We start from the raw sequence: 22,293 nt of genomic DNA, 5'->3' as shown, positions 1-22,293 counted from the left end.
CCCGGGATTCCTCCTGGAATTCCTTTGCTCGGGATTGCTTCCGGCATTTAAGCTAGATTTCGTCTTGGAATTTGTTCATGCATTACTTTATGAATTCCTACAGAGACTCCTCTATCTATCCTCTTGAGGGTTAACACGTAAAGAATAACAATAAATAATAAAATCTCGTTATTTTATCGATCGGATATGGCTTAATAACTTTTTTCAGGAAGGTCGCATCGTTTTGCGGTCTTCGGAGGTCTGATTCCTCGTGAAATTTTCTAAGAAATCATTCATCGACTTATTTTTAGGGTTCAAGGGGTGACCTGTGGCGATTTTTCTTTGAAGAAGTAAATTTTCCCCATATTAAATCGTATGAAAAAAATAGAATGGCGGGCGCTAAAATATAGTTTTTTCGATCGAGCTGGAATTTTGCACAGTTGATATGGGACCAAAATTATTTTTCCCCATACAGACCGTGTCCCTGTCTAATGTATATCCAAGCCAAAATTATATAAGCAATGTAAATTGTCTACTAAATCAGTATTTAAAAATATTTTTGTCATGATTAAAAAATCCTAACAACATATGATATGATTGTGTTACAGCATTTTCCGCAACCCAAAAAAACAAAACCAAAATTATATCACATTTTATTACGTAATAATATTTGTAACAGAATTTGATATAACTATGTTAGAATATTTTTAAACTGTCAGAGACTCATAACTAAATTGTATCATAATCAGTTACAAATATCTCAGTTTGTTACAATTTTGTTTTATTTTTGTTAGAATCCTCTAGATTATCAGCCCATCTATTGGCACAGTTGCGGATCAAATAGCTCATTCACTGTAAATTTTTGACCTACCGAACAACTATGCCGAAGACATCATCTTTTTAAGTAATCAGGATTCTGAGATATATGAGATATAAAATGTGTACGCTCACTAGCGCTGCCTAGTGGTGGAATATCTGTAAGTTCATCATCTGAAGGTTTTTGACTAACAAAACAACTTCGCCGAAGACCCCAACTCCACAAGTAATCAGGATCTTGCAATATATGGGACGTTAATTTCATCAGTGTTACGTCTTTTTGTCTGTGCTGTCTCTTTGGGTTCATTCAAATAATATGTAATGCAAAATTATACAATTCCAGAACTCCTCTTCACTCCACGCAATAACTTTTGTATGAGAAAATTTGAAATTTTGTATGAAGCGTAAGCGTGTCCGCTTGCTTAGGTACGTTCCATCCTATTTATTAAGGGCACGTTGGAATGCTCTCTGGCGCCGCCTAGTGGAAATTTCCCGAACTTAATTGTTCATCACTAGATAGGCCTTGACTTGCTTAACATCTTTGCTGAAAACATCACAATTTTAAAAAGTAGGGATCACGAGATATGCGAGGATATATGTTGGGGTCCAATGGACCCCAGGGTTCCAAAACGGACCTTCATTTAAGGTATCCCTTTGAGGGTTAAATTACTTTCAAAGCTGTAATTCCAGCGATGAAAACGGCTTCCTCCATTTTTTTCGTTTTTTTTTCTTCAACGATAGCACCTACTTTCGAACAGTGCTCAGTACAGCTTAGTAAAATTGTTCGATTGCCGTTCGGTATGGCAAAATATATTGCCGAGATTCTGTAAATCACGTGAATTGTGGTAATTTAAATGTCATATTTTTGATGAACTGTTAATTTTTAAAATGACATTTCAGCAAATACTAGTTTTTAACGATTGAGTTCGTTATTTTACTTTACCGAGACCAAATTTGGGCATTAAGTGGGCAAATCCGAATGGCGTAATGCGTCTAAAAGCTGCTCAACAGGGCACGATTTTCACGAAGTCCGGCCAATTTGTGTGCTTTCGGGCAAAATGGACATTACCGCCTAAAAATGAAGCAGCAAAGGTCTGACTGTTAGTGATAGCGTCCAAACCATGTATGCACAATGTACATTTTAATATGCAGGTAGTCTGAACCGACATCGATATGATTTGTTTAGTAAGTAATGTCACGATAGACGGGGATACCTTCGAGATAGTGTAGGAGTTTATAGGTCAGATCCTTACCCGTCGTCTCTACTGGACAGAAATGTCTCGCTTATTTTTTTCAGACAGATGTGTCAAGTCAGATATGTCTTCTATCCGTTTACAAGGAAAGCAGTGGTGTTTAAAATTTCTTTGATGTTTTACTTTTCTGGCAGTTAAGAATCAGTACACTATCAACCGGCAGCAGCTAAAAACGGTTTTTTGACACGGAACTACTTACTGAATTGAATCTTGCGGTATATTTTTAGGTATTCGTGCCAGGATTCCTGCCGGGGTTCCTCTAAAGATTCTTCCCGTTTTTTTTTTACATTCCTCCCGGGATTTCTTCAATTATTCTTTCAGGGAGTTTTGCCAAGCCTCCAGTCGGGATTTCTTTCATGTGTTCTTTAAGGATCCTATAAGGGATTCTGTACGGTATTTCTTTTGTGACTTTCAAGGATTCCTTCCAAGCGTGAATTACAGCTTGAGAGTGGAAAAGTAGGAGAACAATAGAGAAACAGTGAGAAATAGGCGTTTTGATGCTCTTAGATATCTTTAGTAAACCATGATGTCATCTGACAGTCATTTTTTTATTTTTCTTCAGTAGTTATCCTCTCTTTCACTAGTTATAGATGCATTGTATCTATACGCACCAGAACACAATGATAGTATACAATTTGTGCTTAAATAGAGCTTGAAAAAAGTATCAGATGTCGAGGATCTACATCATGATCTCTATTGAAGGTATTTTTGGAACTACACCATGGACTTCCATGTTTTTCTTTTTGTGAAATCATGTAAAGCTTCAATAAGCATGACTGTTGATAATATGTTTTTCATGAAAATTACAATTGTAAGACACCTTAAGCGTTAGTGGGTTGAATATAGGTTTCTCTTTTGAGATTCATTATCGTTATCACAGAGAACAGACATCCAAGTCCAGTTCCGAAGCTGTGTAAGGAATTTAACGGCCATTTGAAATCGGCAACACAAGTGGCAACAGCGTGGCGCTGCAATCGATTAATTTTCCATACTAATTTAATTCACCACTTGAAATGTTTCAATTCACCACTGACTGTGGCAATATGGTGTCTGGCGGCGTTAGTGTTGTCATCGTGTATTGGTTTGCAACCTTACTCAAGTGAAGATTCAAATCCTTACACAACTTTCTTAATTAAATTTGTTCTAGCCTGGATGTCTGTTCTCTGTGTCGTTATTATGTTACTCATTAATAGCGCATAGGATGAACTTGGTAGTTTGGGTTGATCTTGAGAACGGCTTCTTTTAAATCAATGGCGATTGAAAAATAGTCGAATTTGTATTTCAGCCTTGTGTATTTGAGCCATGTGTATGCAATTCTCAATGGCAATGGCTTTTTTGACTGCAAACCATTAAGCATGGAAATATCTTTTTTAAGCAATCAAAAGGTTAATTGATCAATTAACATCTAAATTAACGACTCATGCAAAATATTTCATTTTACCTAGGGTGCCTGTACCAGTTATCGCACTACCTAAGAAAAACTACGTCTATAAAAATAAGAAGAAGACCGACGAGTGTCGTCGATATGTCAAATGATAGATTTGTTTTCATACTTTACAGGAAAAATATAAAATCTGAGCCAAACCCACTTTTTCTATTTATTACAGCGTGTGCTAATGATAGGAACCCTGTACCAGTTATGGACATACTTGTTAATTTCGGTTCCACTTCGCACTGTTTACATGCATTCCTTATGGGATTTGCCATAACTGGTACACTATGGCGAAATAGGGTGCAAGGAAGCCGAAATTTTAAGGAAAATGATTTATTTCTACCATAATTTGAGCAAAATGTGATATTTGAATGAGTGCAATCATCTTTTATGAACGTGATCTACTGTTCACATATTTTTTCTTGATGATTTGCATCGTTAAAAGTTGAAAATCAGCTATGAATTTGAGGTACTATAGCCATAACTGGTACACTGAGCCTAATCAAATTCGGTAGATTTAAGCATTTTATGTTAGTATGAAAACTTGCATGCAACTTTTGGAGGGTGACTTGTATGGCAAATATCGTACCTAACATAAACTATCGTACCTAGCTTAAAACTATCAAATTCGATTTGGTAAAACGAAATTTTTTGCATGAGTCGTTAGATGTTAATTGACCAATTAACCTTTTGATTGCTTAAAAAATATTTTTATACTTAATGGCTTGCAGTCAAAAAAGCCCAAAATCGCATATTTGGCCCTATAAATTGAGGTATAGCTCAAAATTGTGACGTGTTGGAGCAAATCTGAGCCCAGATTCGGATTCAGCGGCCCAAAATCTGTCAGAGACACATAAGTTTTCTCTTGAGACAGACCAAAAGTTAATTTTTGTTACGCTGTGATATCTATCAAAGGATGCAAATTCTTAGAGGAATTAAAAGGAACAGTATCCAAAACACAAATTTCTTTTTAAAACATGCAATATTTCTGAAAATTTTACGTATGACGAGTACGTAAAGACAAATCATTATCTGTGTTAAATCCAACTTCTACAGTATTTAACGTTTCATTATGCTACACATAGTGAGCATCCTTTTTGGCACAAATTTCCCAAATGGAGGAGAACGTGCCTCTGGAGCCGACCTACTGACCCTTTTTATTTGATTTGTTTTAGAAAACGAATTTTAAGAAATGTTGAACACTGCATTTGAAACTACATGCAATTACAAGGGCCAAAACAATTTTTTTTGGTCTTAACCCTCCTAAGATGTTAGGTTAGGCGCACCACGACAACGTAGTGTATGTTCGCGAAAGCCTTTAATCTATATATATAAAAATGCAGTGGCATACGTGGGACCGCGCATAACTTGCGAACGGAAGGACCGATTTTCGTCGTCTTAGTTTTGTTCTGCTAGTTTTCACCCAAGGAAGGTTTATGAGGAAAAAAACATGGAAAAATAGAGAGTTTTTGAAAATCGATCTTCCATACATTTTGACCGGGGACTTGGTCTTGACTAGAAACTTCAAACGTCAAAAAACGCAGTAGGCAAGACAAAGTTTGCCGGGTACAGCTAGTTTTCCATAAAATCCTTCAATGGTTTACCATAGCTATATCGGTTATTCCAATACACCCATGGAATATTTTATAATCCCTTAATCAAGCTTCTCAGTACCTGAAACGATTCTATATTGCATAATTAATGGGTTTGAAAATTTTACTGGTTTTTTTTTTTCAATGTGCAAAAAAAACTGGCACTAATTTTATATTGTTCCAACAAAATACAATACCCGAGCAGAGGAAAAAAAACTCAATAAAAGCATATTTTAAAATGGAGATCAAAAAGTGATATTGGTTTGTTTGATATAAGAGGTAAAAGTACTGGAAATAATAGGTAAAATTTACTCCTCAACCAACATCATCATAACAAATTTAGCTCTTTTGAGAGCTTACCAATAGCAGCGAAATATTCGGTTGATCTTCAGATAACAAATTTTGCTATTGGTCAGGAACATTTTTTTGCTATTATTGTCAGTACTTTTACCTCTTATATCAATTAAACCAATATCACGTTTTGATCGTCAGTACTTGATCTCTGCCCGGATAAATAAGCTTAAATTGCTTCCAATAATACTTTTTCAAGTCCAACTGTTTTTGATCTGCAACCGGTTGAAAGTGTACCGATTCTAAAGTGTGCAGGCTTAGTGCCGAGTTGCAAATTTTGTTATAGTTTTTTTTTTTTATAATTAATCCATCATTATTATCGGCAGATTACGCTTTTGGCTACGCTTTCTTTTTTGTCAAACCGTATTTAAGTTTTTGATCACAGCATTTCTTCTATATTGCCGGTGCAATGATGTACACAGAAAAGTGAGCAGAAGGGAAGTCTTAATGACGAGAGCATACAAACCATCTTGTGGCTTTGTCTGCGATATTCTTTGTGTGTACTAACGAAACCGAAAGTAAACCAAGAAGGGAAATCTGCGAATATCTTGATAAAATCTACTTACCGTATTGCAAGCAATGTTCGGCATTGGATCTAGGATTCCGATTGTTCACTTTTCAAAATGTTGAACTTTTCTACACAAAGCAGATAAAATACGAAACAGTGATTGTTTTATGCCAAATGAAAGCTTTGATTTCTTTATTAGCTAATACGTTGTATCTCTAACAGAAATACTTTAAATTCAAATTGCATTCTTTTTAATACATAATTGGCGAAAGCTTTGTCCATTGTATTCCACATCACGGCATCACCAGTATGATCTGTGCGCTATCAGGAACATCTACGGTACAGACGGAATTAAATTATACAACTTTAATGAATTGAACCGGTGAATGGACGGCAAAGGAAGAATAAGAGCAAGTTTCTTTCTGCTGCTTCCAGTGATACTTACGTTTATGAAAAGGATGGACATCAAAAATGTAGTCCATTGAAACCCTCGTGAGGTTGTTTTTTTTTTTGTTCAGAAATCGACTGTAGAGAGTTTGGACATTCTGTGGCAGCTCTTGACTGTGGTCTCACCAGAAAGAATCAGAAAATTGATGAAAAGATGAAGCTGCGAGGATTATACAAGTCAAACTCAACAGTACTCGTTAAATTATTAACGAGTCTTTCGTGGTAGTCGGCTGCTATTCGGATTAATGTACCTGTTTACCTTTCGATGAATGAGACGAACTTTCATCACCATAGAGAGCCATGATATCAAATTGCTATTGATAAGTGATGAAAACTGTACAATGCTAACGTAAAATGTCCAGAAACTTGCACTTTATTAAATTTAGTGGTTTACAACCCTGCGATGATGTGTTGTGGAAAACAGTCTAGTCTCTTAGCTGTTAGTCGTGTTGTGATGGTACTGAAACAGAGCATAACGATAATTGCTTAATGACGTAGAAAAACATCCACTTCAGAAGGACAGACACAATAGGGCACAGTACACGTTTGAACAAATTGATTGCTCTCCCATTCTGAGTACGATTATCCACGTTGTCTGGCAAAATGGGATACAGAGTGTAGTTTTTCACCCAGTGCATTCCTGTGTTGCAGGGTACTGTCTGGATCATCTAACCATAACACATAAAATATTTCTAAATTTAAATATTTGAAACATTTACGGTGGACGTATTAATGTGAGTTGACAAAAAAGCTTTTGTACAATCATTTCGAAACAGATGCATTAATACACCGAAATTTAATCTTCAATAATGAGTAACAGTCTCCATTCGATGTTAATATATCTAACCGATCAGTAATCATGTTATATGTTAGTATAACCGAAGCGGTAAATGCGCGGTTGGGTATTTAGCAAGACGTCAAAAATTAATGGCAAAAAGTTGGATTCGTCTTTTCAACCATTTCAACATTTCATCTCAATTGTAGCACTTTAGAGCTTAAAAATGAAACGAAAATTTTCAGTGGGTAGTGTGAACACATGATCATAAATGGCATGATTCTGAGATATATTGAATTTACTTACCGATAACTGAACATTAGATGTGATAGAACACTATTTTGAACTTAATTAGTTTTTGAGATATGATTTTTGTGACAATAAAAGGCCATACAGAACATTTTTTTTATTATAAATAATTTGAATCCTTATAAAACTATAGATACCAAAAACAACAGGAACAACCAATTTAGTAAATTTTCGGTATGTGACTAGCCTATAATATAGCCTAACTGTAGACAAAAAATCAGCTGGATAGGCTGTAAGACAGCTGAGAAATTGCATTAGCCGTAAAGTGGGTGGTGGTATCTTATAGGAGACCTGATTGTATTAAAATATAAGAGAGTATTAAAATATAACACTCACTTTATTCAAAAAATCATATATCAAAAACTGAAAAACATACATCTCTATTTTTTCATATGTTACGCCAAATTTCCTGAATTTTCTGATAAAATATAAAAACAGGGTACCGCTTGGATCCCGAGTCCGTAGACCGTAAAAACGTGAAAAAGCTAAAATATGTGTGTATATTTTGCACCTTAACATAATTTAGCCCTCTCGTATTTTTTTTTAACTACAATTTAATAGCTTTAAAAAAAAGTTCCACTTCGATCAACTGGTTCAAAAGTTATGATTTTTTGAAAATTTTTAGTTTTTAAAAATCTCGATTTTTAGGACCACCCTATCTGAAAATTGGTCACCCTACACACTTAAAAAAGATTCTTGAGCTCGGCAGAAAAAAATGCTGATCTATGACGGCAAATCGCGATTTTGCTGATATTTCGGCAATAAGAGTCATATTTCCGAGATTGACCAAAAGTAGAGTAAAGTGGGGCAAAAGTTCGAGTGGGGTAAAAGTTTCTTTTGAAGTTTTTGAGGTCAATTCAAACTTTTTCTTTCGGGTGTCAAGGTTGTTCGAAACCTATCAGAATAAGAGTCTTTCACTCCAAAAATTATAAAAATTGATTAATATTTCGAAAAGTTATGAGTAGTAAATGTTGGTTTTTGATCGAAAACTTGTAATTTGCTATGGTACTTTCAACGCATGAAATGGAATTGTAATGAATTCGAATTCGGTCTTTTATTTTGGGGCGTAACTAGGTATATTTTAAAGATGCTTTAAAAGACACTACACCGTCTTCGGCCAGAGGCCGCACAGACTGATGAAAAGTTTTCCCCGACTGGAGCGGGAATCGAACCCACACTCCGAGGCTTACAAGACACCTAAACGACTGACGCCGCTAACCGCTCGGTCACGAAGCCCACAAGCTTTGGCATGTATAACTTTTTGCAAAAAATATTTGGAAATCATATTTTACACATAGTGGGGCAAAAGTTCGAATTGTGGGGCAAGAGTTCGAGTCATGTGGCAACTCTACGTAAAAACCTAAAATTGTGCAAAATGTACATATTATCTCTAAAAATGATGGAATTAGTGGGAAAATTTGATCGAAGTTGAAAAAAATGTTGTTTTATCTGAATTTGGCGGAAAACTACGAATTTTTGATGTAGTAAGTTTTACCCTGATTTGAGTAAAATCCAGATCGAACTTTGAAGTGTATTCCAGTTCCAACGTCAAATATTAATTGGTTTCAGGTATTCCTATTAATAAAGTGTCGAAATATTGTGTTACGATTAGCTAAACTCGACAAACACTAGATTCGAACTTTTGCCCCAGCGGTGGGGCAAGAGTTCGAATTGGACGCACACTTACAAAACATGTTGCAACTTAAAATTGAAAAGACATTTGATGTTACTTTGTTCAGCAGAGTTTTAGCGCATAGATGGTAGAATCACCAAACGGTATTCATTTATTTTTATCTGCTTTGGTTTTTCGAAAAATATTGAATTTTCAACTAAGGTCGAACTTTTGCCCCACTTTACTCTAACTGCCGAAGTATCAGCAAACCATCATTTCAAATTGAAATTTGCCATTTGTTTTTGCTGAACTAATCAACAAAAAAAATTTTACTGATCTCAGCAAAAAAGTTTACTGAATATTCGGCATTGTGTCTCTCCTTTGCCGAATTTCGGCAATTGATCTGTCAATTTCTCTGTTTTTTTTTTCATACAAGTCGCCTTAGTCTGTTAGAGCTGTAAAAGAATACATCCGGGGATTACGTTGGAAAACAGTAAATTATCGGAGATAGGTGAGTAGGTCACGTAAAATAATTGTTTCCATCCTTTACAAGTAAGTTAAAAAAATATCATATTTATATTGAAATCTGCTGCTTTTATACAGAACGCGGGATGCTGGAAAGGTGGGGTGAGATTACTCAGAGTACATGCACTGCTTGGCCACCGAAGCCGTATTTGGGCCATAATGAAAAGTTAAGGGCTTCTTCGACAATAAAACTAACGAAATGGTACTACAAGTGTTACATTTGATAAACAAACCAAGTAATAAAATTAGTCTATGCTTTGTTTAGATTCGAAAATTTGATTTTTTTTAATTTTTCTTTTGTGCGTACAATAAAAATAAACCCAAATGGCAGAGTTCAGTAGATTTTTGCCGAGTTTCTCAGCAAATTTGATAACAAACATCAAATTTGCGATTGCCGAGACCTCAGCAAATTCAGTTTTTGCCGAGCTGGTTACCGAGCACTCAGCGGTGCAATTCTCGGCAATATGTTTGCCAAGATTCGGCGAAAAAATCTTAGTGTGTAATGACAAAATAAAAAATACGGGTCTAATTTTTTCGATGAACTACCAACACACCAAGTTTAACGATAATCACTGTATCGTTTTTCTATGGAATGGCTGTATAGATATCTTGAGAACAGAGTTAGAAAATCTATGGAAATCAAAACTAAAATGTAATGATATTCATCCCTTTTGTGACGAACCAGCACAATTGTGCTGTTGAGCGGTAACAGTTTTGCATTTTTTTTTATCTGTTCAGACTGTGTTTTATTTTATGTAAATTGTTTAATTACTTATGCGTGTACGTGTGCAAACAAACTTTTATTTACATTACCTGTGAGATTTACCACAACAAGGTTAACAAAAAGTGTACAAAAACCGTAATACATGAAAAAGTATTATCTATAGCATATTTTTTTTATTTCAGATTTATCTAGATAGTCAAAGCTAGAAATTGAAAGATAAAGAGTAGTTCTTTCAAACAAGGAAAAATAGTTGTTGTTTTGTTGGGACATCCAAGAGTTCTGGAGAACCAAAGTTGAGCCTTTTGTGTTGTGATCACTTTTTGCGCTCCGTCTCGTAAGGGTTATGTAAAAAAATAACATTTTTTTCGAAAAGAACCCAAAAAGTATCAATCCATAACTTTTTTTAACGTTCAAAAAGTAGTTTTAAAGTCTTGTGAAGCAATAATGTATTGTTGATAACACAGCGCAACATTTTTATTGTCTCAAAAGCAAACATATGTGTCTCTGACAGATTTTGGGCCGCTGAATCCGAATCCGGGTTATATTTGCTCCAGCACGTCACAATTTTGAGCTATACCTATACCTCAATAGGCCAAAATATGCGATTTTGGGGCATTTTTGATTGCACGCCATTAAGCATGGAAATATTTTTTTCAAGCAATGAAAGGGTAAATTGGTCAATTAATATCTAAATTAACGGCACATGCAAAATACTTCGTTTTACCAAATCAAATTTGATAGATTTGAGCATTTTATGTTAGTGAGTAAACTTGCATGCAACTTTTGTATACATATAAGAATCACAGACAAACAGACGTAACACCTTGAACGATTTTCATGGAAATCCATCGCCCAGTTCACACTACCATCACCTGGTGGAAAAGTTGCACGAATCACTGTGTTGTGCCATATCGTCAACAGAAGGCGCTTGTGTGAAACGTCAAACGCATAGAAAAACGACGCGTGCGCCTCTGGTTGTGAAAACCAAAACTATGAAAATTTGAAATGATCGTTAAAAGCGTGGTCGATGAAAATTTCGCAAGTGTTACGTCTGTTTGTCTGTGTAAAAATCATTGCTGTGGTTCTATTGCAAATATCTATATAGCTCACACATAAACCTAATATGAATTTTTTTCTCAGTGTAGGGTGACTTGCATGGAAAATATCCTGTTTCAAGTGGTGCAAATGATGGAATTGTGGGGCACAAGTTCGAGTCATGTGGCAACTTTAGGTTAAAACCTAAAATTCAGCAAAATATACATATTATCTTCAGAAATGATGGAATTAGTGAGAAAATACGATCAAAGTTGAAAAAAAAATTGTTGTTTCATCTGAATTTGACGGAAAAATACTAATTTTTGGTGTAGTAACTTTAACCCTGATTTGGGTAAAATCCAGATCAAACTTTGAAGTGTTTTCCTGTTTTAACATCAAATATTCATTGGTCTCAGGTATGCCTATTACCAAATTGTCAAATCAGTGTGCTACGGTAAGCGACAACACTAGATTCGAACTTTTGCCCCAGTGGTGGGGCAAGAGTTCGAATAAGACACACACATACATAAAGTGCTGTAACTCAAAATTGAAAAGACATTTGGCGTAACCTTCCCAAGTAACAATTTAAATTTTATCAAAGTTTTTTAGCGATTCAAAAATCCTAAACATAAAACCATTGATGCCGACTTGAAAATGCTCTCGACTTCTTGTATGCCTCAATAAGCCCACGTTCTGGCTAGTGGGCCCAGTCTTATTAGGGTCTACAGGCCTTCGTATGCAAACCGGCTTAGGATTTCGGGTTGTATCATAGTTTTATCAATCTTCTAAATAAAACCATCTTCTAACTTGTCAAATAATTGTTTTGATTATTTTTCACTCTCAATGTTCGATCGTCAGAATAAATTTTGCTTGGTTGTTTATCCAGCCATCAATTGGAAAGATGCAGATATGGAATTCAGATTTGTTTTTCTATTTAATACGTGTCAGGAGACATGTCACGGAAAATTTGTGGTGAATGCGACTGTGATAATGACAAAAACTAAGTGCGCCACACAAACTATGCATAATTTGGAAGTTAAATGCATTTAATTTACTCGGTGGAATTGGGTGCAAAAAAGGTTTTTTCAACACAGCGGAGTTTAAAAGACATTATGTAATTCTTTCTGACAAAATAAAATGACGGAAACGTGTTGAATGGTTTAATTTGATCTTAAGCTGTACGTGAAATCATAAAATTGAGTAATAATTTTTCTGTATTTACATGAATTATCCCGGCTAGGCGACATATTTTTCTGATAAAACTCTGTGTTCCTGATGATTCCTCCAATAGGGCTAACCCTCCTGAGGTGGTCATAACTGAGCTCATGATAGAACTAGCGGTTTTACTACAGCATTTTTTTTGGTTTATGTTACGGCCACGAAATCTTTTGTTGGTTTTATGCATTGCCTCACAGTTTTGTGTATTTGTTTACAAAAAAAAATCTCTCCGACAACAACCGCAAATGCAAGTTTTATTGAAATGGTATATAATAAGTGATAAAACCAATTCATGTCTACTTGCAAGTCTTTAACTGAAGATGTTTATAGCAGAAGATATATGATAGTTTTATGGAACGCCAAAGGTTCAAAGTAAAAAAAATACCACATAAAACTAATGTAGAACAACTAGCTTTTTGACATGCTCGTATAAAACCAGGATAAAACATGAATAAACCTTCAAGGCATGCTGATTGTTACTTGGGCTTGCCCAGTAAAATTTTAGCATTTGGATGGTAGAATCACCACACGGTATTTATTTATTTTTATCTGCTTCGATTTTTTGACAAATATTGAGTTTTCAACTAGGGTCGAACTTTTGTCCCACCGTACTCTATACTTGAGCAAGAAATACTAGAAAGTTTAGAGTTGCAGGCCCCTTGCATGTTGCAGTTATCGAACGCCTACTGTACTTTTAGGCGACAGGCGCCTGCTACGTCAGGTTGCAGCTCAATGTGAAAAATCGCTTGCCCACTTCAGGGCGTTGAGTCCTCTGCACCTGCACAAGGTCATGTCGGAGAGTGTTGTTGAAAACAGTGCTGAAAATGCAGGGGAAGGTGGGGTAATATGCTCCCCCCAAGCAAACGTGGTCCTATATCTAAGATTAAAATGATTTTATGGATGTCTTGCGTTTTGAAGGTTAGTTTATTTATTTGTCTAAGAGACGCCAACTTTTGGTCCGCGTGATATCAATTTTACCTAATCAAATTAACCATTTAAAAAAGTGTTACGTTTTGGGTGCTGAAAAACTGTTGTGAGCAAAACGCACCTTGGGGTGGGGCAATACGACCTCTGGCATTTTCCGCTTTGGAATCTAATGAAATACCAGGCGGCTCCATCTTACTATTTACGGCAGCAAATTGAAGGAGTAGAAGGCGGATGGTAGTTAATAGGTTGATTCCATATAATCAGCGCGCAATTGCTTAAATTGCGTGCGCTTCAAATTAGACAATCTTTCCAAATGTGGAAAATCATCGTTTTCCACGCTTTTCATTCGAATATTCTTTGCATTCTTGGGCTTGTTCGGCTCAATTTTACGTCTAGTTTGCTTGCATCGAATGGAACTTCACTTATATAATGGAATAGCGTGAGTGCGTTTTGCCCCGGGGGTGCGTATTACCCCAGGTTACCCTAATTTCATCATATCTAAATTCAACCACATCCAGCTCATTGTAGAAGCTCAGCCTGAAAATATGCTATTTGAAGAACTTGTGCGGCTAGACCAGTTCTATAAGAAGGTCATGGAAAAGCGCTCTTTTTTAATATTAAAGATAAATGTCACGGACTATCTTCGAAAAATGCAAATGATATTCATGGCGACCAATTGATAGCATTTTTCGAAGGTAGTTCGTAACCCTCAATATTCAAAAAGGAGCGCTTTTTCCGTGGCTTTCTTGTAGAACCGGTCTAGCCGCACAAATTCTTCATGTACCATATTTCCAGGTTAAGCTTCTAAAATGGGCTGGATGTGGTTGAATTCAAATATGTCAATATGACATTTTCAGCACTGGTTGAAAAAGATTATTTTTGGCAAAAGGTCTCCGCGTTGATGCGTGGATGCCAGACTTAAAGTTATAGATTTGTGAAGATTACTTTGAAGATACCGCATCATCTATAGCAGCTGTAAACGCACGAATATTAGATCACCGTGCCCTTAGTTATCATCTTAGTTCCCAAATTGATTCCGTTGTTTGTTATATATGCTTCTAAGGGCCGATTTATTCACCCTGGCTTAGGCGTTAAGCCAAGTATAACTATAAGGGTAAGCCTGGCTTAGGAGTTAAGCCGAGGTGAAGAAACCGGCCCTAAGAAACAAAATACAAAAACTAAAAACAAAACAAACAACGTTTAGTTCGTTTGTTTGAAGTAGGATAAATATAGGAGCATATATGCATAGCAAGTGAATTACAAAAGTATTCCAGTCAATAAAAAAAATACAAAAAATTTCTTACGTTCTAAATCAGCTCTGCAGTTTAAGTTTAAAATAAGTCTCATCCCAGTATCCTTACACTTTAATTGCATACAAAATTCCAAAAGGGACAACTCGTATAAATTTGCATCTTAAAGGTGCAAACAAACAATTAACTTTCTATGCCAGTTAAAGCTTCAATGGTATCCTTCCTTAGAGAATATGAGGGATATATTGTGGCCAATTTCAGGCGGCTCTGTATACAAACAGAACACACACATACCCCATCCTTGGATAGTAAACTATATATAGGTACCCTATTGACGTTCATAAAAACACGGCACTTTCTATTAATATTCCCTTTAGTTAAGATTGATATAGGTCGCCATGTCAGCCGGTCGACCGACACAGATCCTTTCATAACGTGATGACATTGACGAAACTGGTCCTTCGCAAATTACCAAGAGCCAATGAATCATTTATAAGCAGCGTTGTTGTTTCCGTTGTTTCATCAGCTCAGCAATAACGAGAACGATAATAAGCCATTGTCTCAGGAGAGCACGTCAGTCGCAGGCAACTAGTGGCCACATGCGGTGTTGAGCTGTATGGAGTAAAATTTTCGCAACAAGCAATTTGCAAAAAAAATATAGAAAATTTGTTCATCATTTAAGAAGGTGATACTTTTTCCAAATCAATCATAAGTAGAGCTGACTATGGGAAGCAAAAATAAGCAACCAAGCGTCTCCATGATTCTGCCCTAAAGTAAGGAGGCGTGTATCATTCATGAATATGGTTTTGGATTGCTAAACATAATTGAAATTCCATAATTGATCTTGATTGAAACAAGGAACATATTTACGGATGGATGTTATACGCCCAAACAAAACAAAAATTTCGGAGAAACCTTAGAATAGAATTGCTGACTAATTTGACAAGTTCGTTATAATATTGTGGAAATTAATGTGAATTGACATTCATTTTTGCACGCGCAATACAGTGGTACAAATTCTTTTGAACGCACTTGATTTTTGAACCACAAACTTTACTTGAAGGCCAACTGCGATTGGTTGGTATATATTTTGATAGCCATTCACGTAATATACAATCTACTTAAGTTGCGAGAAATTCTCATCAATTCGTTGTATTTTTATTAGGGAATTACTATCTATGTTTGGCAGGATAATTCGTTAAACGCACTTTTTTCGATTTTATCGCAATTGTTATTGACACATTATTGCACAATTATAAATATCAATACGCATTTTTGTTTATACTATTATTACTGATACTCACTGCACTATCATCATAAATTTTATATGCAACAACTCAGCGAGAATTTTATAAGAAGTATGTGCGTTTAAACGAATTTGTACCACTGCATAAAATATAAAACCATAAAACATACAGGGGTGCGAGACAAAAAAAAACACTTTTTCAAAACAGATCAAGAAACTGCAGAAAACATTTCTTATTATTTTCAATTATTTGTTTCACTGAAAATTTGGCGCGAAATAGAATTTCTACCGCGGTTAAATAGCTTATCAATTATATATTTGTATACAAACTACCCAAGTAACACACATGTTATATAAAAGTTACGACAGCGCAAGTTTTGGTTGTATAGAAGTTTATTTTACGTTATTTCAACACAATGTAAAGAATTACGTAAAATAAACTTCTATACAACCAAAACTTGCGCTGTCGTAACTTTATTATAACATGTGTGTTACTTGGGTAGGGCTTTGTATTTGATGTTCAAAAAAATCAAATTTCAATGACCGATCATTATATATCAGCATTTGGTTTTCTCATATATGGAAAACAAATACGGGTATCTATTTGTCAATCTGTACTAGACTATACCTGCACAGTTTTCGAACCGATTCATAAAATAATTAACCTAACACGGTCAACACGGAGATCAGTGGTCCTTCCTCCACTGATTTGCATAATTGAAAACGATTAATTCAATGCCGCCGCCAAACCAACCAGGTCCAGCTCAACATGAACTGAGGCTGATCGGTGGTCAAACATGATTATGTGTGAACAAGGAGAAAATGCCACAAGGCACAAAAATCCTACCGCATCACACAATGTCGGCATTCCGACAAAATATTTTCCCTTTGAAGTTGCGGTGCGATCTCTTTCGGCGTGAATGTGTCATAAATTATGCTTTATTATTCCTCTCGACACTCGGTGTGCCGGTATGCCACCTAGAAGGAAGCTTATTATTGGACCGTAGGAACGTGTATCATATTGGTTCGAAATTTGAACCGAACTCTGAACCTGGGGTCTCCGAAAAGAATGGGTCGCTTCAACCTACCCAATTGATGGAACGCCTTCTCATTGGACCTTGTTTCTTGTCTTCTTTACTTTCAGTCGTTACGCCTGGGGATGATTCACTATAACGTACGCTTCCTAATGAACCGTAGCAAATTTTTCGATTTATTTTTATCTAATTTTACGTTTTACACTATGTACGACAGAAAATTTGAAACATGAAATCACGTATCTCTGATGAGATACAATCACATTTGAATGTTCCAACAAGTTTACAACGATGTGCTTTTGAAACCCGCTGAGTCGTTGCAAGTTGCCCGAAAAGTGGAATTATGAAGTAGACAAAGGCATCCTGATGGCTAACGAAAATATAAGTCGTAAAGTACGAAGGTGCAGCATCAGTGGAATTCGTGTCTATACAGAGTCCAGAACAAACTGCGGCCAAAGCAGATTCACTTCGCACTAAACAACACAAAACGCTAATAAGGACCAGTGGTCTTCCGCCTACACAAGTCTTTGACAATGCTCGAGGAAGACCTAGAAACCATAGCAATACTCAAAATTTTCGAACAACTAGTGATAAGTATTTAGCTGAGTGTAGGAACAGTATGTGGCGGATAAAGATAAACCACGAGCTTGGGGCACTCTATGACTGTCATCCTACAGGTAACTAAAGCCGGAAGCATACAGTGGGCAGGGCATGCTGCGAGAATGCCGAAGTGGTACAAAAAAGCATTGAAGGTAGTGGGTAAAATATATAGTCCAACTGAAACGTGATCTGACAAGCGTTGTACGCGGCAGCCGCAAGCCGAGTATTGCGGCGTGATAACTATACAGGGGGTGGCCAAAATGTTTGGGATAGGCAACTTTTTTTCTCTCACAAAAAAGTTCAACAAGCTGTAACTTTTCATAGAGTGCATCAAAAATTCTCAAATTTATGTGCATCATTGGTACAAATTTGGGCAAATTGGTTAATCTTTCGCGAAGCTAGAGCTGTTCTCGTAAAACACTATATTTTAGACATCCAATTTTTGAACTGTCATATCTCCGAAACCAGTGAACCGAATCGAATGAAATTATGAACGTTTATCAACAATATATTGATACTTGATGAGACAATTTAAAATTTAATATTTTCTCACGACGAATAAAGTTATACTGGTTTGACATTTTCTCTCATATAGAGGAAAATAAGTCAAATTTACAATACCACACAAAAATCACTAAATGTGTTCTTCCTTCAATCCAAATAGGCTCTATTGTATCTAATTAGAGATATCTTGAGAACAGAAGTAAAAAATCTTTGGATATCAAAAATAAAATTTAATGACACTGATGAAAAAATTACAATTTTTCAAGAAAGATCCAAGAAGTGTCAATGTATGATAAGTTTTTTAAACGTTTAACCCTTCAGCACGCGCGCCGCTGTAAAAAGTACAACACTCACAAAAAAACTCGCTCATTGTATACAGCGTTTGCGCGGTAAAGTTTTAGCTGCTTGATGGCGCGTGTCCTGGAGGGTTAAAAAGTTCTTATGTTTTTATAACTTGTGAAACAATAATACTTATAATGTTGATAAACTTTCAAAATTTCATTCAATTCGGTTTACTGGTTTCTGAGATATGACTGTTCAAAAATAAGCTGTCTGAAATGGCTTTAGGACATTTGGTCGAATGACATTTGGTCGAATGACGTTTGGTCGAATGACATTTGGTCGAAAGTACATTTGGTCGAAACCCATTTTATGGAAGAAGATGCATATGACATTTAGTCGAATGGACAACTCGTCGAATGGACATCTGGTCGAAGGGACATCTGGCACTATTTGATTAAAAGAGATTTGAGTGGAAAATAATATTATAGACTTCGGTATCATAATTTATATGTTACATACTGAACTTTTTTTTGTCGGGATTTGAACCACTGCGACCATTACTGTGGTCTATTGTGGTAACTGAACTTATTTGGTTGTATAGAAATTTAATCGTATTTAATAATATTAAACATTAAATAGTAAATATTTTAATGCAGTGTAGTTTTCGTTGCCATTGTTGAAGCAGTTGATTTTCCATCGAAGATTTCCCCTTATTTCATTATTTATCTCCTCCTCGGCTCTTATTTCAAGTTTCATCATTTCATTGCGTTTTTGTACAGAACATACTGGCTTTTCCATCAAGGGTTTCTCCTTCTTTTCGACATATCCTGTTCTTTCAAGTTTGTTATTTGTACTGAGAGTGGACATTATGGTTGTTATTTTTTATCAATGATTTTTCCTTCTTTTGAACATAGGCTATTCTTTCAAGTTACATATTTTTACTGTGTTTGAATGTTATAGTTGCTGTCTTTTTATAGTTTATTTTTTTCTTCTATGAAACATAGGCTATTCTTTCACGTTTAATCATTTCATTGTGTTTTCCTGTACCAATTGCTGAATGTTTTAGAAGAAATTTCTCCTTTTGAACACAAGCTGCTCTTCCGCTTAGTATTTGGATCTTATAGCTGCAGACTTTTTCCTTCTTTCAAATATAGGCTGTTCTTTAACGCAGTGCTGCGTTTGAACTGAACGTGAGCCAAGATGCTGATCAAAAGGGCTTTTCAGATTTCGAAATCTATAATATTATTTTCCACTCATCTCTTTTCATCAGTTAGTGCCTTTCGAACAGATGTCAATTCGACGAATTGTCCATTCGACTAAATGTCATATGCTACTTCTTCCACAAAATGGGTTTCGACCAAATGTCCATTCGATCAAATGTCCGTTCGACCAAATGTACATTCGACCAAATGTCATTCGACCAAATGTCATTCGACCAAACGTCATTCGACCAAATGTCTTTCGACCAAATGTCATAGATCCGTCTGAAATATAGTGTTTTACAAATTTGTACCAATGATGCACATATAATAGGTTGTTAAACATTCAAAATTTGAGAATTTTTGATGCACTCTATGAAAAGTCATGCTGTACCTTTTGTAAGATAAAAAAAAGTTACCTATCCCAAACATTTTGGCCATCCCCTATAGCTGATGGGACATGATGTCGCGTCAATAATTCTTGGTTTGTGAGTAACCGGTTCGACGTTATAAAAAAATATGTGTATATGCTATTATATGTCTAATCCTAAGGTCCCGCTTATACGGAATTAAATATTTTACAAGGATAAACTAATGAATAAACATCTGTTTGACACTAATGACAATACGATCGATTAAAAAGTTATTGAAAGAAAACCTTTCTTCACGTATCACCCTAACTTTTTTTCAATAATATCTCTGAAAACATAAGAGATAAAAATATGTTTCTTTTGGCAAAGTTGTTCGGAATTAGGTGCTGGTCAACTTTGTAGAACTTTGTTCTATTGTTCCGTATGGAAACACCAAAAAGTTGATATTGTGATCTTGAGAACCATTTGGACCACCCTAATTTTACAACATTGAAAACAAAGTTCAAAAAGTACGAAGAAATTTCCCCAAAGACATCATATAGCTAAAATAAATAGTTTTGGCGTAAGATTTTTTCCAGACAAGTACTAGCCTGCGACACGGTTTATATAGGAAAATATAAAAAAATGCAAAAACTCCAACTCCTGTATACTTTTTGAGTTCCATTTGGATCCCATATCAACTGTGCAAAGTTTCAAATCGATTGAAAAACTATATTCTAGAGCCCGCCATTCTTTTTTTCATACGAAAATTTACTTCTTAATAGAAAAATCGCTTGGGGACACCCCTTGATCCATAAAAATAAACCAATTAATGATTTTTGTAGAAAATATTACGAAGAATCAGACCTCCGAAGACCGATGCGACATTCATGAAAAAGTTATAAAGCCTTATCCGATCGAATAACGAGATTTTATTATTTATTGTTATTCCTTACGTGTTAAACGGCGTTGCCATGCTATATGGTTTTCAGCCAATAACTTTCACCACATGCCTTATATAGCTTTGCGGTCTTCGAAGGGTTGATTTCTCGTAAAATTTCCAACAGAAATCATTCATCGGTTTATTTTTAGGGGTTAAGGAGCAACATGTGGCGATTTTTCTTTGAAAAAGTGATTTTTCCCATAGTAAATCGTATGAAAACTTGACCCGGCTGGCGCTAAAATATAGCTTCTCCGATCGAGCCGAAATTTTGCACAGTTGATATGGGGCCAAAACGGAACTCAAAAAGTGTACAGGACTAAAATGTCTTTATGTGTCCCACACTAATAAGTACGGCTCTCGGACCATTGTGCATTAATTTAGATTTAAGGTCAAATATTTGACCCTGTGTACTAGCACCTTCATGATTTTTTTTTTCATGAGCGAATCAACATTAAGGCTCTTCTTTCGCTAATCTCTTTGTAAGCCAGTAAATATAATATTGAAACATTAATTTGTCAAGGGTAAATACTCTCATGTTGTACATCCACATAATACCTTCCCTTTGAACTATCGTCCAACTATCTGCGATGTAGCAATATTATTTTTTATTAAACCTGCAAATATTTATCGTTTCGTTACAGGTTCACCGGAGATGGCATTCGTCCATGCGCTGGCAGCGGCTGCGGCTGCCAGCTTTATAGCTCGCGCCTGCCGTGACGGACAGTTAGCATCGTGCGGATGCTCACGGAGCTCTCGGCCCTCACAACTTCACGAAGATTGGACCTGGGGTGGCTGTGGAGATGACATGGAATTCGGCTACAAGTAAGTGCTACCACATGCACACAGGGCCTGAGCCAACTTTTCTGAATTTTATGTAATAATTTATGAGGACAATTTCCAGCAGTGATACGACAATGCATATCAAATCGATGTTCTACGGTACCAAAAGCGGGAGCGAACAAAGCTTAGGCTTGTATGTAGTTTGGCTGCCACTATGCCACTGAAGAGATGCAATAATTTCACATCCTAGATGACACTTCACGTCGAAAACACTTATGGTTTTTATGATACCCTCGCATAAAGCCGTTAGAGGTTCAAATTTGTGTGCGAATAATGCGTTACCAAACTCGTCTGTTGTGTTTACTTTTCCCCCTAGCTACCCTTGCTTCTGATAGTAGGGAATCAAGTGTATGCATCACGAGATTCGTTTCATACTACGTTCAACGTATAATCCGCTATCCGTTCTATGCATACGTATTTATAAATAACAGAGGCGTAAATCCAGAACAAGCTGACACCTGTAAAAAATAGAGTTTTGCAACGAGTTGCATACCAAATATTAAGCACTAAATTTTTATTAAGCAACTCATTCAAGTCACACA

At 35.9% G+C, this 22,293-nt stretch overlaps 1 protein-coding gene across 2 annotated transcripts in view; it reads left to right on the top strand.

Annotated features, from left to right (window-relative positions):
* Positions 1-22,293, top strand: part of LOC109622251 (protein Wnt-5) — a 112,988-nt gene that overhangs the window by 73,870 nt on the left and 16,825 nt on the right. For both annotated transcript variants that reach the window (XM_029872261.2, XM_029872260.2), the window contains exon 4: positions 21,553-21,733. In XM_029872261.2, coding sequence (XP_029728121.1) covers positions 21,553-21,733 — 181 coding nt within the window. The remainder of the gene's footprint in view (positions 1-21,552; positions 21,734-22,293) is intronic.

The sequence above is a fragment of the Aedes albopictus genome, chromosome 2 (genome assembly GCF_035046485.1).
Source record: "Aedes albopictus strain Foshan chromosome 2, AalbF5, whole genome shotgun sequence".
Taxonomy (NCBI): domain Eukaryota; kingdom Metazoa; phylum Arthropoda; class Insecta; order Diptera; family Culicidae; genus Aedes; species Aedes albopictus.
This window is presented reverse-complemented; position numbering and strand designations above follow the sequence as displayed.